At 44.4% G+C, this 12,521-nt stretch overlaps 1 protein-coding gene across 1 annotated transcript in view; it reads right to left on the reverse strand.

Moving 5' to 3' along the window:
• Position 1: 1 nt before the first annotated feature.
• The window catches only part of LOC134533766 (titin-like), a 45,611-nt gene continuing 33,091 nt past the window's right edge, over positions 2–12,521 (reverse strand). The window contains exons 7-10 of the mRNA XM_063371406.1: positions 10,015–10,220; positions 6,558–6,919; positions 4,387–4,707; positions 2–1,159 (exon numbers count right to left, since the gene is read on the reverse strand). Of these exons, the coding sequence (XP_063227476.1) occupies positions 781–1,159; positions 4,387–4,707; positions 6,558–6,919; positions 10,015–10,220 (1,268 nt within the window). The 3' untranslated portion in view covers positions 2–780. The remainder of the gene's footprint in view (positions 1,160–4,386; positions 4,708–6,557; positions 6,920–10,014; positions 10,221–12,521) is intronic.

A 12,521-nucleotide genomic window follows, 5' to 3' on the forward strand; every position in this document is an offset into this window, starting at 1 on the left:
TCTCAGCAATTTATTAAATATTTTTTATAAATAGGCTAAAATATAAAGAGAGGTAAAAATATAAATATTTAGGTGGTGTTAAATCAATTAGAAAAAAAAATTAATGAACCTAATATGATAGATGTGAAACCAAATGGTGGGTTGTTTGATGGGCAATTTGGTGGAGCTGGTGGCTACGGTCGCCAGAGTCGGTGTCTAGTTGGTCAGGAGCGTGGTCGTGAGGAAACAGATGGCCTTCCTCGTTGGACGTGGCCTTCTCTGCTCCTCCATGCGCGGCGGGGAGAAGACATCCATGTTCGGGATGGGTCGCCAGAGTCGGTGTCTAGTTGGTCAGGAGCGTGGTCGTGAGGAAACAGATGGCCTTCCTCGTTGGACGTGGCCTTCTCTGCTCCTCCATGCGCGGCGGGGAGAAGACATCCATGTTCGGGATGGGTCGCCAGAGTCGGTGTCTAGTTGGTCAGGAGCGTGGTCGTGAGGAAACAGATGGCCTTCCTCGTTGGACGTGGCCTTCTCTGCTCCTCCTCCATGCGCGGCGGGGAGAAGACATCCATGTTCGGGATGGGTCGCCAGAGTCGGTGTCTAGTTGGTCAGGAGCGAGGTCGTGAGGAAACAGATGGCCTTCCTCATTGGACGTAGGCTTCTCTTCTCCTCCTCCACGCCTGGCGGGGAGAAGGCCTCCATGTTCGGGACGACGCAGGCGAGTGCGGGTGCAGGGCAGAAGGACAGAAGCAGCACTCTGTGCATCCTGTCAGGTCCAGGGAGACCAGGGAGCAGGCGGCATCACTCGGCCGACGGCTCCGACTCCGGCTCCGGCTCCGGCTCCGGCTCCAGCTCCGGCTTTGGCTCCGGCTCCAGCTCCGGCTCCGGCTCCAGCTCCGGCTCCGGCTCCGGCTGCGCGCCCACCTCGCCCTCCAGCAGGTCCAGCTCGTGGTCCTCGGGGATGAGGAGGCCCTCCTCGCCCGTCTCGCCCTCCTCGGGCGCCTCCTCCAACTCTTCGGGGTCCTCCTCCTCTGCCTCCTCCACGCCCGGCGGGAAGAAGGCCTCCCTCAGCCGCGCGCCGTCCTCCACGTTCGGGCTGATGTAGAAAGGCGCTTGCGTGCAGAAGGACAGCAACGGCTCGCTGTGCGTCCGGTTGAGCACCACCACGAGGGTATCGCCACTGTGCGACCAGGGAAACACAATCATCCTCGATTAGTTACACTATTCATTTTCCAGGAATTAATAACCACCTGGACTTAACGTTTAACACTATCTTGGGATTTTTTTTACCATCATTACAACATCCAACATGAATGTATTACTTTTTGAAGCTTGACAAGGCATAATCTACAGTATGCATTAGAGATGTGGTTTGACAGGGTATAGGCCACTGTGCAACCAGAGGAACATTACCATCCTGGATTAGTTACATTATTAATTTTCCAGTAATTAATAACTACCTGGACTTTACGCTAAATACTATTTTGGAGTTTTTTTACCATCATTACAACATCCAACATGAATGTATTACTTTTTGAGGCTTGACAAAGCATAATCTGCAGCATGCATTAGATATTTGGTTTGACAGAGTATAGGTCATGGTTACCACTTTTAAAAGTTATTGTGTGTGTATTAATGAACATTCAGCTTCACTATTAGTCACGAGTATCTGAATTATTGTTTATTTGATCTCGGTGATTACATACCAGGAACTAATCTGGTTTCGAACAAAGGCAAATTTATGATAAACGAATTTCAGTCGATATTTGATCTTGCGAGGATTATTGCTTGGAAGCTTTTGAGGCAGTGTGGGAGTTAAGTCCAATGCAAGCTGCTGCTTTCCCAGGTAACTGAACTGAATGCTGGAACTTTTTGAAATTGAATGTGGACGTTAAGGCTCCTAGAAGCCTCTAATAATCAGAAAAAAATCTTTCTTTAGGAAATTACGAAAGCCCACTTTTCATGAGCTTTTTATAGAGTGTTAATAGATATGACTGAAATGGAAATTTGCCTTAGGAAAAATAACGAGAATTGAGTATCCCAGTCCAGAACTGATTACATTAAAAAGTTGGAAATTTCATTTTGGACAACGAAATTGTGCAAACATACTAAAAAGAAATAATGAGTCAAGCACTCTACATTATTTGGCTTAAACTCCACCGTGGGTTGCGATACAGCCAGATATTATAGGCTGAGACTTCTGTAGGAACAGTGGGAGACTGAATTTCCCAGGAATATCTTTCCTTAAAACTTTAGCTGATCTTTCCCTACGCACTGGCATTACTCTTGATCAGTTTTTTTTTACTGCTTCCATCTAACCATTCATGGACCGTTCTCAAAATAAATCTTAGCCAGGGATTACTTCTGAAGATCACGGACGAAGCGAGCACGTGATAATCATCGCTTTCCGCTCGGATCTGTCCCGACTGGTCGAAACATAGTACTTGTATGTGTTTGTGTCGTCGTCGTCCCTTAAAAACTAATCACGCCCTACTATACATAGCCATCTGGGTGGTCTCCTGTTTTTTGTTGTTTTTATTGGTGGGAGGGAACTACTATTTGTTTATCGGGTGGGGGGAATGCGCCATCATCATTGGGGGATGGGCACCTTTGTTAAACTATACAGTTCCATTACCCTACCCCGGCTCCCCTCCATGACTCACATTACTGTCTCATTTTGTGAGACAAGTTACATTAATACAATTACTTAGAAAAAAATCTGCGAAAACTTGTGTTTTCTAGTACATCCCACGTGTAAGAAGAAGTGCATTGTATATAACACTAAAATACTAAGCGAAATATTGACCTTTAGGGGGCTTTTATGTCAAGTGATAATTTTTATTTATTTTCGGTTTTTTTTTTATCCCCCCCCCCACCATCACTTTTTAACAAATTTTTCTCAATGGCACTACACGCGTCATACATTCCCCCTGTGAGCGGCTTTGCAGAAAAAGCTCGCTAGTGGATACGTCAAGAGAAAGCTGTAGTGTTAAATTTACAATATTAGTAATGGCGAAACAATTAAAAAGTTAACAAGGCGTGTAAAACCCAGCCTTAAGTTCGCTGAGGGTAATACTCAGGGGGCGCAAATCTGTTGGACTCCCGGGGGGGGGGGGGGAAGGGGGGCGTGGTCCGAGAGTTTTATGCGTGGGTTTTAACCGACACAAGTAATCTGTGGATAGGATGCTTGTGTGTCGAATACTGCGCATATTTTGGCCTATATACATGTAACAATCTAATGCCCGGCATACGTCGTTTGTCTCTTTCAATTTTTTTTTTAATTTGTATGAAGTAGGTACACATATACAAAGCATCTCTCTAACTATCTCTATCTCTTTACATATGTAGAGATACACATCTTTCTATATCTGTTATGTCTCTCTGAATCTCTCTATCTCTCTCTCTCTATATATATATTCATATATCTCCATATCACTCTCCTTATATATATATTTCCATCTATATCTTAATCAATCTCCATGTCTATATATCCCTCGCTCTATATTTTTACCTCTCTATATCTGCATAACTCGCCCTATCTCTATATGTAGGCCTATATCTCCCCCACTATATCTCTCGATATCTCTCCAGACTTCTCCCTATATTTAATCTCTCTAAGTCTATATATTCCTATCTTTATCTTTACAAAACAGAAGACGAACACACAAATGTAATATAATTATATATATAAATATACAATTATCTATCTTTTTACCTTTTTAACTGTCACAGGTGTGACATAGAAATATAAAAACACGCGCGTATTCGAATTCAACAGTGTGTAAAAATTTCAAAGCAATAGTTGAATAACTTTCGGAAATTTAAGATTTTGAATGAACGAACATTCACGTTATTATTTATATAGATAAGCAGAAAACTTTAAAATAAGCAGAAAGTTGTCTACGAAACCTAGTTTTTAGGTTTACGTTGATCAGCCCTGTTTCGCAGTCGCAACTGCTCCCCCCCCCCCCCCTTCTGATAGCAAAGTGACCCTCGTGCGCCAGGGGGGTTAGTGAAGTGGTAGGTAGGAGAGTTGGGCGTGGTAGGGGTGGTAGGGGAGGTAGCGGAGGTAGGGAGATAGGGGAGGTAAAGGAGATATGGTTGGTAGAGGTGGTGGGGGAGGTAGGGGTGGTAGGGGTGGTAGGGGAGGTAAGGAGATAGGGGGGTAAAGGAGATATGGTTGGTTGAGGAAGTAGGGGAGATAGGGTGGGTGGGGGGTAGGGTGGTAGGGGTGGTAGGGGTGGTAGGGGAGGTAGGGGTGGTAGGGGTGGTAGGGTGGTAGGGGAGGTAGGGGGAATAAGAGTACAAGGAGGAAAGAAGGGTGAAGGGAGGAAAGAAGGGTGGGGAGGGAGGAAAGAAGTGTGGGGAGGGAGGGAGAAGGGAGGTAGGCCAAGCAGCGGCACTCACGGGTTCTTGGAGGGCAGCCGCTCGTAGCGCCGCAGGGACGACGCGAGGCGCTCCGAGGCGGCGGGGTCGGGCCCGCTGAAGAAGCCCACGTGCAGCACATCGTCGCGGTGGTCGTCGACGAGCGCGGCCACGGCGCGCATCTTGGTGGAGTCGAACATGAGCGCGACGTGCGGCGGCACGGGCTGCGCCTGGGGCGGCAGGTGCTGCTCCGCCAGCTCGGGGAACAGCGCCAGCAGCGCCGCGGCCTTGTCGCGCGCCGTGGTCGGCGTCCACAGGCAGGGCGCGTCCGCGGGCGCCGCCGGGCAGAACCTCTTCAGCAGCCTGCGGGCCGCACCACGCTGCTTCACACCGCTCCACACTGCTCCACACTGCTCCACACCGCTCCACACTGCTCCACACCGCTCACACTGCTCCACACTGCTCCACACCGCTCCACACTGCTCCACACTGCTCCACACCGCTTCACACCACTCCACACTGCTCCACACTGCTCCACACTGCTCCACACTGCTCCACACTGCTCCACACTGCTCCACACTGCTTTACACTGCTCCACACTGCTCCACACCGCTCCACACTGCTTCACGAGCCTCGTCGCAACATTACCAGAGCTAGGCATCTTCACAAGGGTTAAAAACAAACAAGGTTACATGCGAAACAAATAAAAATTATGTATGTGCTTTTAAATATTATACTTTAGGGACTGATATTGAATACTGGTACATATAGATATTTATGTGAGGTTATGTTCAAGTATGTATAATTTTTTTTTACATAAAAGGTTTAAAGTTTTACATTATTTTTCAATAAAAAATTATAATTAATAAATTATAATAACCATTGACCATATTGACTGTTTTTTATTATTAATTAAAATTTGCCTTGTTTGTTTTACTGAATTAAATGATTATTTCATATGCGTGTTTATGTTCATATTAAAAAATTAAGTATTTTTTTTGAATTTGATGTATTTATATTTTACCAAATGTATTTATAATATCCCTCCAGTCATTTTAATATTTTATTTCTAATAATTATTTGCATGGAAAATTAAAAAATAGTTTTTTTAGAATTTCCGGCATGTACATTTCCTAAGCCTGGGAATTTTGGGATTAACAAAAAAAATTGGTTTGAAACATGCATCGCAAAATGATAAAAATTCCGAACGAAACGCACTCAATTCATCTGACACTATTTGACTTTCCTGTCCGCCATCTTGTTTTAACGTCTGATTTTAGTCGCGTTTGCGAGGGCAAACAGAGACGTTGTGAGGTTTGTGAGTTGTGAGGTTTGTGACGTTGTGAGTGAAAATATGTCTAAAAAGCTGCGTTTTGCATCGCGTGAATAGCATTATTTAGTTTTTTGGTTAATTAGCATAAATTACCTAAAGTAGGTAATGGTTATTTACAAAAATTGGAAGTCAATTTTTTATTGTAAACAAGTCTGAATCGTAAATCGATATTTTCTTGCAGTTCATGGATGGGCTGATTCTTATTTTACTATATGAATTATTTTTTTTTTGTTACTACGTACCTTGTTATGTAGAAGTCAATTGCTTTCTAAAATTTATATTTATAGCTGTGTTACGTTTTTGCTGATATCTAATTTGTTTATTTTATTACTTATATATAATTTTGTTATTTTATTTATAATTAAAGGAGATTTCGGTAATGTTTGTGGAAAAAAAACTATTGTGATTATGTGAATTCAAGTCAGTTTATTCATAATTGACTATTGTGTATGGACATATAAAAACTTTCTTAGTCTAATTACGATGAAAAACTCGGGATTAGTCCGGGATTCCGAGACTAGAGACAAGTGCCGGGTGGGCAAGGGCGGAGCCAGGGGGGGAAAGGGTTTTAGGGGTTCAAACCCCCCACCCCCCTTAGCACCAAATCTTTAATTAATTTCTTATTCATCACTGAAAAAAATATCATATTAAAATTAATAAATTTTTTACCATTGCAATATTTTAAATTTAAGAACCGAAAACTGCTAAAATAGCACTATTTTACACCTTAAAATCCAAATTTTCCCGGGGGAGGACCCCCGGACCCACCGCTTTAATACGGGGGGGCATGCTTCTTAACACCCCCATACACAAATCCTAGCTACGCCACTGCGGGAGGGTACTGACTAGTGACAGTCACTGTCGGCACGAGCCCAGTTACCCGGTCTGGTCGACGCCCAGCTTGATGTCCAGCTCGGTGAGTGGCAGCTCGTGGTAGACGGCCTGGCGCACGAGCTCCAGCGCGTCGGGACGCTCCTCCTCCGCGGGGGCCTCGCCCGGGGCCGCCTCCCCCGCCTCCTCGCTGGCGGCGCCCTCGTCGCCGGCGCCCGGCCGCTCCAGCCTCAGCAGCTTCACGGTCACCCGGGTGTCCGGCGGCGCCTCCTCCGGGACCGCCTCCTGCTGTTCCTCCTCACCCTCCGGCTCGCCCGCCTCCCCCTCCGGCGACTCCTCGGCCCCTTCGGGGACCCGCTGCTCCTCCGCTTCGTGGCCGCCTTGCGCCGCCACCTTCTTCGGGGTCATAAACTGCAGCGAGACAGCCCCGTCACGTCCTCGACACCTCTCTGCTCCCCGCAGACCACAGCCGCTGAGGACTGCGCGTCTGTCACTCTCGCTAGGAAGAACCACAATACCACCACCAAGTTGGTTCCCGTAAACTAGGATGTTAAAAACAACATCGGCAAGTATTAATGGAATCTGTGCTGCCAATTAGCATTTTTCAGCACAATTGTAATTTTCAATTTTTAAATTATTACGTTAGCAGTAATTTTGTAGCTAAAATTGAATATTTTCCACTCACTGCGCACTCCCACTTAATCTTTGTCAGGCTAGTTCCCCAATTCGTTCCCAATGCTGTATCTGTGTTTTTTTGCCAACCATCTCACGAGCCAACAGGCTCATCTTTGCTCGCTTCGGCGCATGTTTGGTCACTGAAACACGGCCTTGTCGCCGTGATCAGGACTGCTTGTGGCTGCATCTTCGCTGGGCCCCGAGTTTCTCAGAGTGCTCCTGTTGTGAGCACTCTAAGGCATGCTCACGGGTCGTTTAACCAAACCCACATTCACATCTCAGTAGAGCTCCGTTCCCACCGCCCCTGAAAATTTCCACCTCCACCCCCACCCCTTTTCCTGTTTTCCACGAATCTCCGCCCAGAGCATTGACCGGTGCTTAACCCCGGCCGGCGATGGCCTATCTCAAGGTCTGGACACGAGTGTTCGAAAGTACCGCCCCTGACCTTTAGTGAGGAAATTAGCAACTACTCCGAGCGGTTGTCAAGCTCATCCTGCCCTCTGGCGACTCATACAACAAACATCTGCCTGTCATTCTTTCCCGAGCTAGTAGAGCGCTACACCAGTCTCCTCCATAAGCCCCATGCTTTTGAAGTAGTCTCGTGCGATATGTACGAGTCGACTTCTCGGTTTGGCCACTCCCCAGTAGATCGCGCTGCGATCAAACACTAACACCAAAGTCGAGATATCGAAGTCAGTATTTCTCGATCCCTCGCTCTGAAGTCTTCGGAACCTTTCAGACCTGAAGCCGAAGTCCATAATAACAATTTTTGCAATCAAAGAGGTCTTATTTCTTATTTTCACTTCAATTGTTACAATGAAACTCCCTAATTTCTTACCACTATGATTTCCACCGAGTGCAGTCTACTTTTTTCCAATGTAACATTGTGATAAGTGCCACACTCGCTGGTGAATTCTAATTGTTATCAACTTTCATGCAATGCTCGGAACTGGCGCGCAGTCTTTTCGCCATCCAGTGGAGATCTATGAAACTCTTATAGTAACCCTTGGAAATCTCTATGGTTCTTTCTAGAATCTATAATAGGAGTTTCACATCTTAAAATTAGTCTGAGTACACTCATATAAGCCACATTCACTCCAAAAAAATTTTTTAAACATATCTGATAATATAACTGTGCAATTCTAACATCAATATTTTCTCTCGTGTCTTTCGTAAACAGATACCGCGTGATTTCTTCTGAAATTCTCCACGCCATTTTGCGGCCCAGGTGGGCAAGGCACTTCACTATAAATTTCCAGTAATGTCTATTGATCCACCAGTTAGTAACACAGCTTCTATAATTTAAGTTTTTTTAATACGTTATTCACATTTAGCGTGCACGGAAGAAGGTGGCATGGTAGTAACACAATGTACTTGCGTTTTCGAATGAACTTGGGTTTCAAACCACTGTCCGAACATTCTCATTTATATTCCCTCGTGTCTTCCTCAAATACATTCCAGAAAAATGTTGCGATGGTTCCATGCTACAGGCCATGATCGAATCCTTTCCCAAAACACTTCAATTGTGTCGTGTTATCATCTCTATCAACAGAGCTGTCAACGAGATGCTAAACAAAACAAAAATCCTCTGACGAACCCTTCCTAGCGCTCTCAGGCTAGTGCCAGAGATGTGACGTCTTCCACAGAGACAACCAGTCATTGATATGGAGATCCCTTCTGTGCCCGCTCGAAGAATTTTACCAGATCATTTCATCCGCAGGTCTTACACAATTTCAGATACATAGCTATCTAAGGGAACCTAATCAGGGACTTTTCACTTCGTGGATCAGTACATGGCATTTCCTCAACTTTCAACGGTGCTAAGCCCTTTGAAAGCAAAAAATCATCTCGACCTATCAAATAGGTATTTTACTTTCACTGTGGATGGTTTCTCGCTTCAGCCCCGTGAAACTTACAGACATCAAAACGTGGGACTTGACTACGGCCTGTGTAGGTACATGTTGAAGTCCTGTTATACTGGTCAACAAGTTGGTGGACCATCTTTCCCACAACGAGTGATGAGAGGCTCTAATTGGCATGTCGTCATGTCCAGGCACTCATAAGTAGAGACCGGAAAAATTCGCGAATTCATTTCGCGATAGGCTAAAACACAAATAGTTATACCTCAGTGCTGCCTCTGCTATTTGGCTCACAACTCACCTGGATTACTCTGGGCCAATGAGAAACACCCAACCAAAGCTTTATCGAATAACAGGCTGCTATGTTGGGATGTCTCACAAGTCAGCAGCCAATGATTGGTTGGCATTTGACCGAGTGTACGTAGAACTATTGATTTCCTCCTACAGGTCATTGAACCCGCGAAGTTTTCCGGTCCCTACTCATAAGGTGAAAGCCTTGCTAGGTTGTCAAATGGCGTGCAGATCTCCATTTATTGTTAACGCGCCATCTACAAACTGCTCAACTTACTGTTTGGACAGTGCTAAAGGCAATAATGGGTGTTTTCACGGACTTTTTCAGTTATAAAAAAATTTCTACATGCGGTGTTTTATTTTTAAATAGTATAGGGAAGCTTCAAGGTAAATATGCACGATTCATCCCACGGAGGTAAATGCGTGGACGGTCACTGCAGGCGAGGCGAAGCGAAGCGAGGCGAAGAGAAGAAACCGAATAGTCTAGAGGGCACCAACGAAAGGCAACTTCCGTGACTGTTCAGCCCTTGGCTTCGTCACGACATGCGACCCATTGCCAACGGCCGTATCGCGATGAATACACCGGTTCTCATCCGATAGCCGAAGTTAAGCAACGTCGAGCGTGGTTAGTACTTAGATGGGTGACATGCGACAGACACGCGCTGGGACAGGAGGACTCGCCTGCAGGACGGCGGGGTGGTCGGCCTCGACGAGCGTCTCCTGTTCGATGCGGTAGCGGTACGGGGCCAGTGCCTCCATGAGGACCACCAGCGCCTCGCTGCGGCCGTCCTGGAACAACTCGGGCCGCAGCGCCACCAACGTGTAGTCGGCCAGGGAGCGCTCCAGCGCCGCGAGCTTCGCATCCAGCACCCGTGCGGCCTCCGCCGCTGCGACACGATTCCTTTCTGCTACCTCTTTCTTCTGCAATTACTTAGTTAATCTCCTGCTACCTTTTAACAATATGTTCGCTAACATCCAAAAAAAATCGATTAAACATTTCCTCATTTTCCAAGCAGCAAAATATTTTTAATGTCTTAACGAATTTCATATTATGCCAATGAGGTAGATATGCAACTATGTTTAACCTTAAAACACTATTTTCCATACCTTGCATTAATACATGGCCATATCAATTATTTTGTACAATGGTTTAAGGTAATATTAAGATGGTTAAAAATAAATTCCGACAAATTTTATACTACGGAAGTTTTATTTTTTTTTAATTTCAACCCCTGTTTTTACTGTAACTATTCGTTTCCTCAGAAATTGTTTCAGTCAAAGGTTTTAGATAAAAGTTTAGGAGTTTTACAATACATTATAATGGATTTGATATTATAGTTATTAAAAAAATTAATGTATACAAGAGTTCGAACGGGCTTCGAACTGTGATACACGGAATGTCGTCTGATCACTTCCCAGTCCACCAATATCTGAACACGCGGACACTGTCACCAATCCACCGAGAAAAGTTAAAGACTATAGAATAGCTGACTGGTGAAATTTCAGACGTTCTTAATTGATAGTTTGCCTGCAGTCAATGCTGCCAAATTAGAAACAAAAGATAATGTAGAATCAGCAGTAACGAAACTTAACAGTAAAAATACAAACCGCAGTATACTCGTGCCTCCCGGAGAAGGAGGTTAAGTTTAAGTATTATGAACTACAGGTGTATATAAGGGATTTAATATCTCTGAAAAATATATTGAGGCGCGAATATACTAAACATAGGCAGTGCGACATTAAAAAGAGACTTAATGAATTACAAAGAATAATTTCCAATGAAATAACACTATGGAGGAGCAGCCAATGGGAGGCGAACGTTTCCCAGCTTCAGGTGCAATATGGTAGCAAAGTAGTTTCTCCATAAGACAGATAAAATACCTCCAATGCAAAATCACACAGAAGTCGCATTTAAACAGATAAAAAAAAGGCACAAGCCTTCATAAATACGCTCTAGTTAGCATTTCAACCTAATCTCGAACCCTGTGATCCGCAGTTTAATGCGGGAATATATAGATACCGTAGAATTAAAATTTAGCCTCAGGAACTTACCTAATCCATTAACAGGAAGTTAAACAGGCTACCAAACGTATGAAACCATGCAAGGCACCACGGAACGACGAGTGGAACGTGAGTCAGGAAGTATGTCGTATAAATCAGGCACAATTATTGCCAAATAACTTTCTTTGAAGGAGTTGGGGTTATACCAAAATAAAAGTCGATTATAGGGTTCTCTGGCCGAAAAATTTGGGAACCAATGCGGTAATTGTTTTGCAGATCTTAGTAGTATATAATAGCCGGAGCTGGGACTGGCTTCTGGCTGAGGTGCCGAGGTGCCGACCGCCATATTGGATTGTGACGTCACGGCGGCCATCTTGGATGGTTGTGACCTTGACCTTTGACCTTGACCTTGACCCCGGTGGCCATTTTGGATCCGCCATCTTGGATCCGCCATTTTGGATGACGTAATTGTGTGTTCTCGAAAATTCCGGCGATGTGTTTTCCGCCATATTGGATGATGACGTCACCGTTGCAGTTTTTCTTTACGGTCGCCATCTTTAACTTTTTTATTTATTATCCGATTTTAATGAATTTTTTTTAAATAATTATAAAAAAATAATAAAATTTTAATAAAATATTTATAAAAAATATACTTTTACGACACGGAGTTCAGAGTCCTCGGTTCGAACCCGACGAGTGCAAAAAAAATTAAAAATGGCGACAGGCTCCTTCCTCAATGGTGGCTGCAGGCAGACTGACTCCCACCACTTTTCTTAAAGCATATATATCGTCACCTAGTATGACGCCATGTCCGCCATCTTGTCTTCGTTGCTGGAGACCACCATCTTGTTTTCGTCGGTGAGAGTGCGCTGACGCCATGTTAGTTTAGTTCTTATCCGCTAGAGTGCAGTAATCATTTAATACTGTGACACCCGCCATCTTGAAATTTGGCCGCCATCTTGAAAATCCGTAATTATTTAGCTAGAAATTCGGGAAAAGTTCCAAAATTCATTAAATAAATTGACAATAAATATACTGATTGAATAGATCGACTAAGGTTCTTGGTTCGATCCCTGGTCGATAAAAAAAACTTTAATATTTTAAAAAAGTACCACAAAAGTGACAGGTTTGAGAAAATAAAAACACCGCAAGTTCTTTTAAAAAAACTTTTATTACATACATACTAC

The sequence above is a fragment of the Bacillus rossius genome, chromosome 7 (genome assembly GCF_032445375.1).
Source record: "Bacillus rossius redtenbacheri isolate Brsri chromosome 7, Brsri_v3, whole genome shotgun sequence".
Classification (NCBI taxonomy): Eukaryota; Metazoa; Arthropoda; class Insecta; order Phasmatodea; family Bacillidae; genus Bacillus; species Bacillus rossius.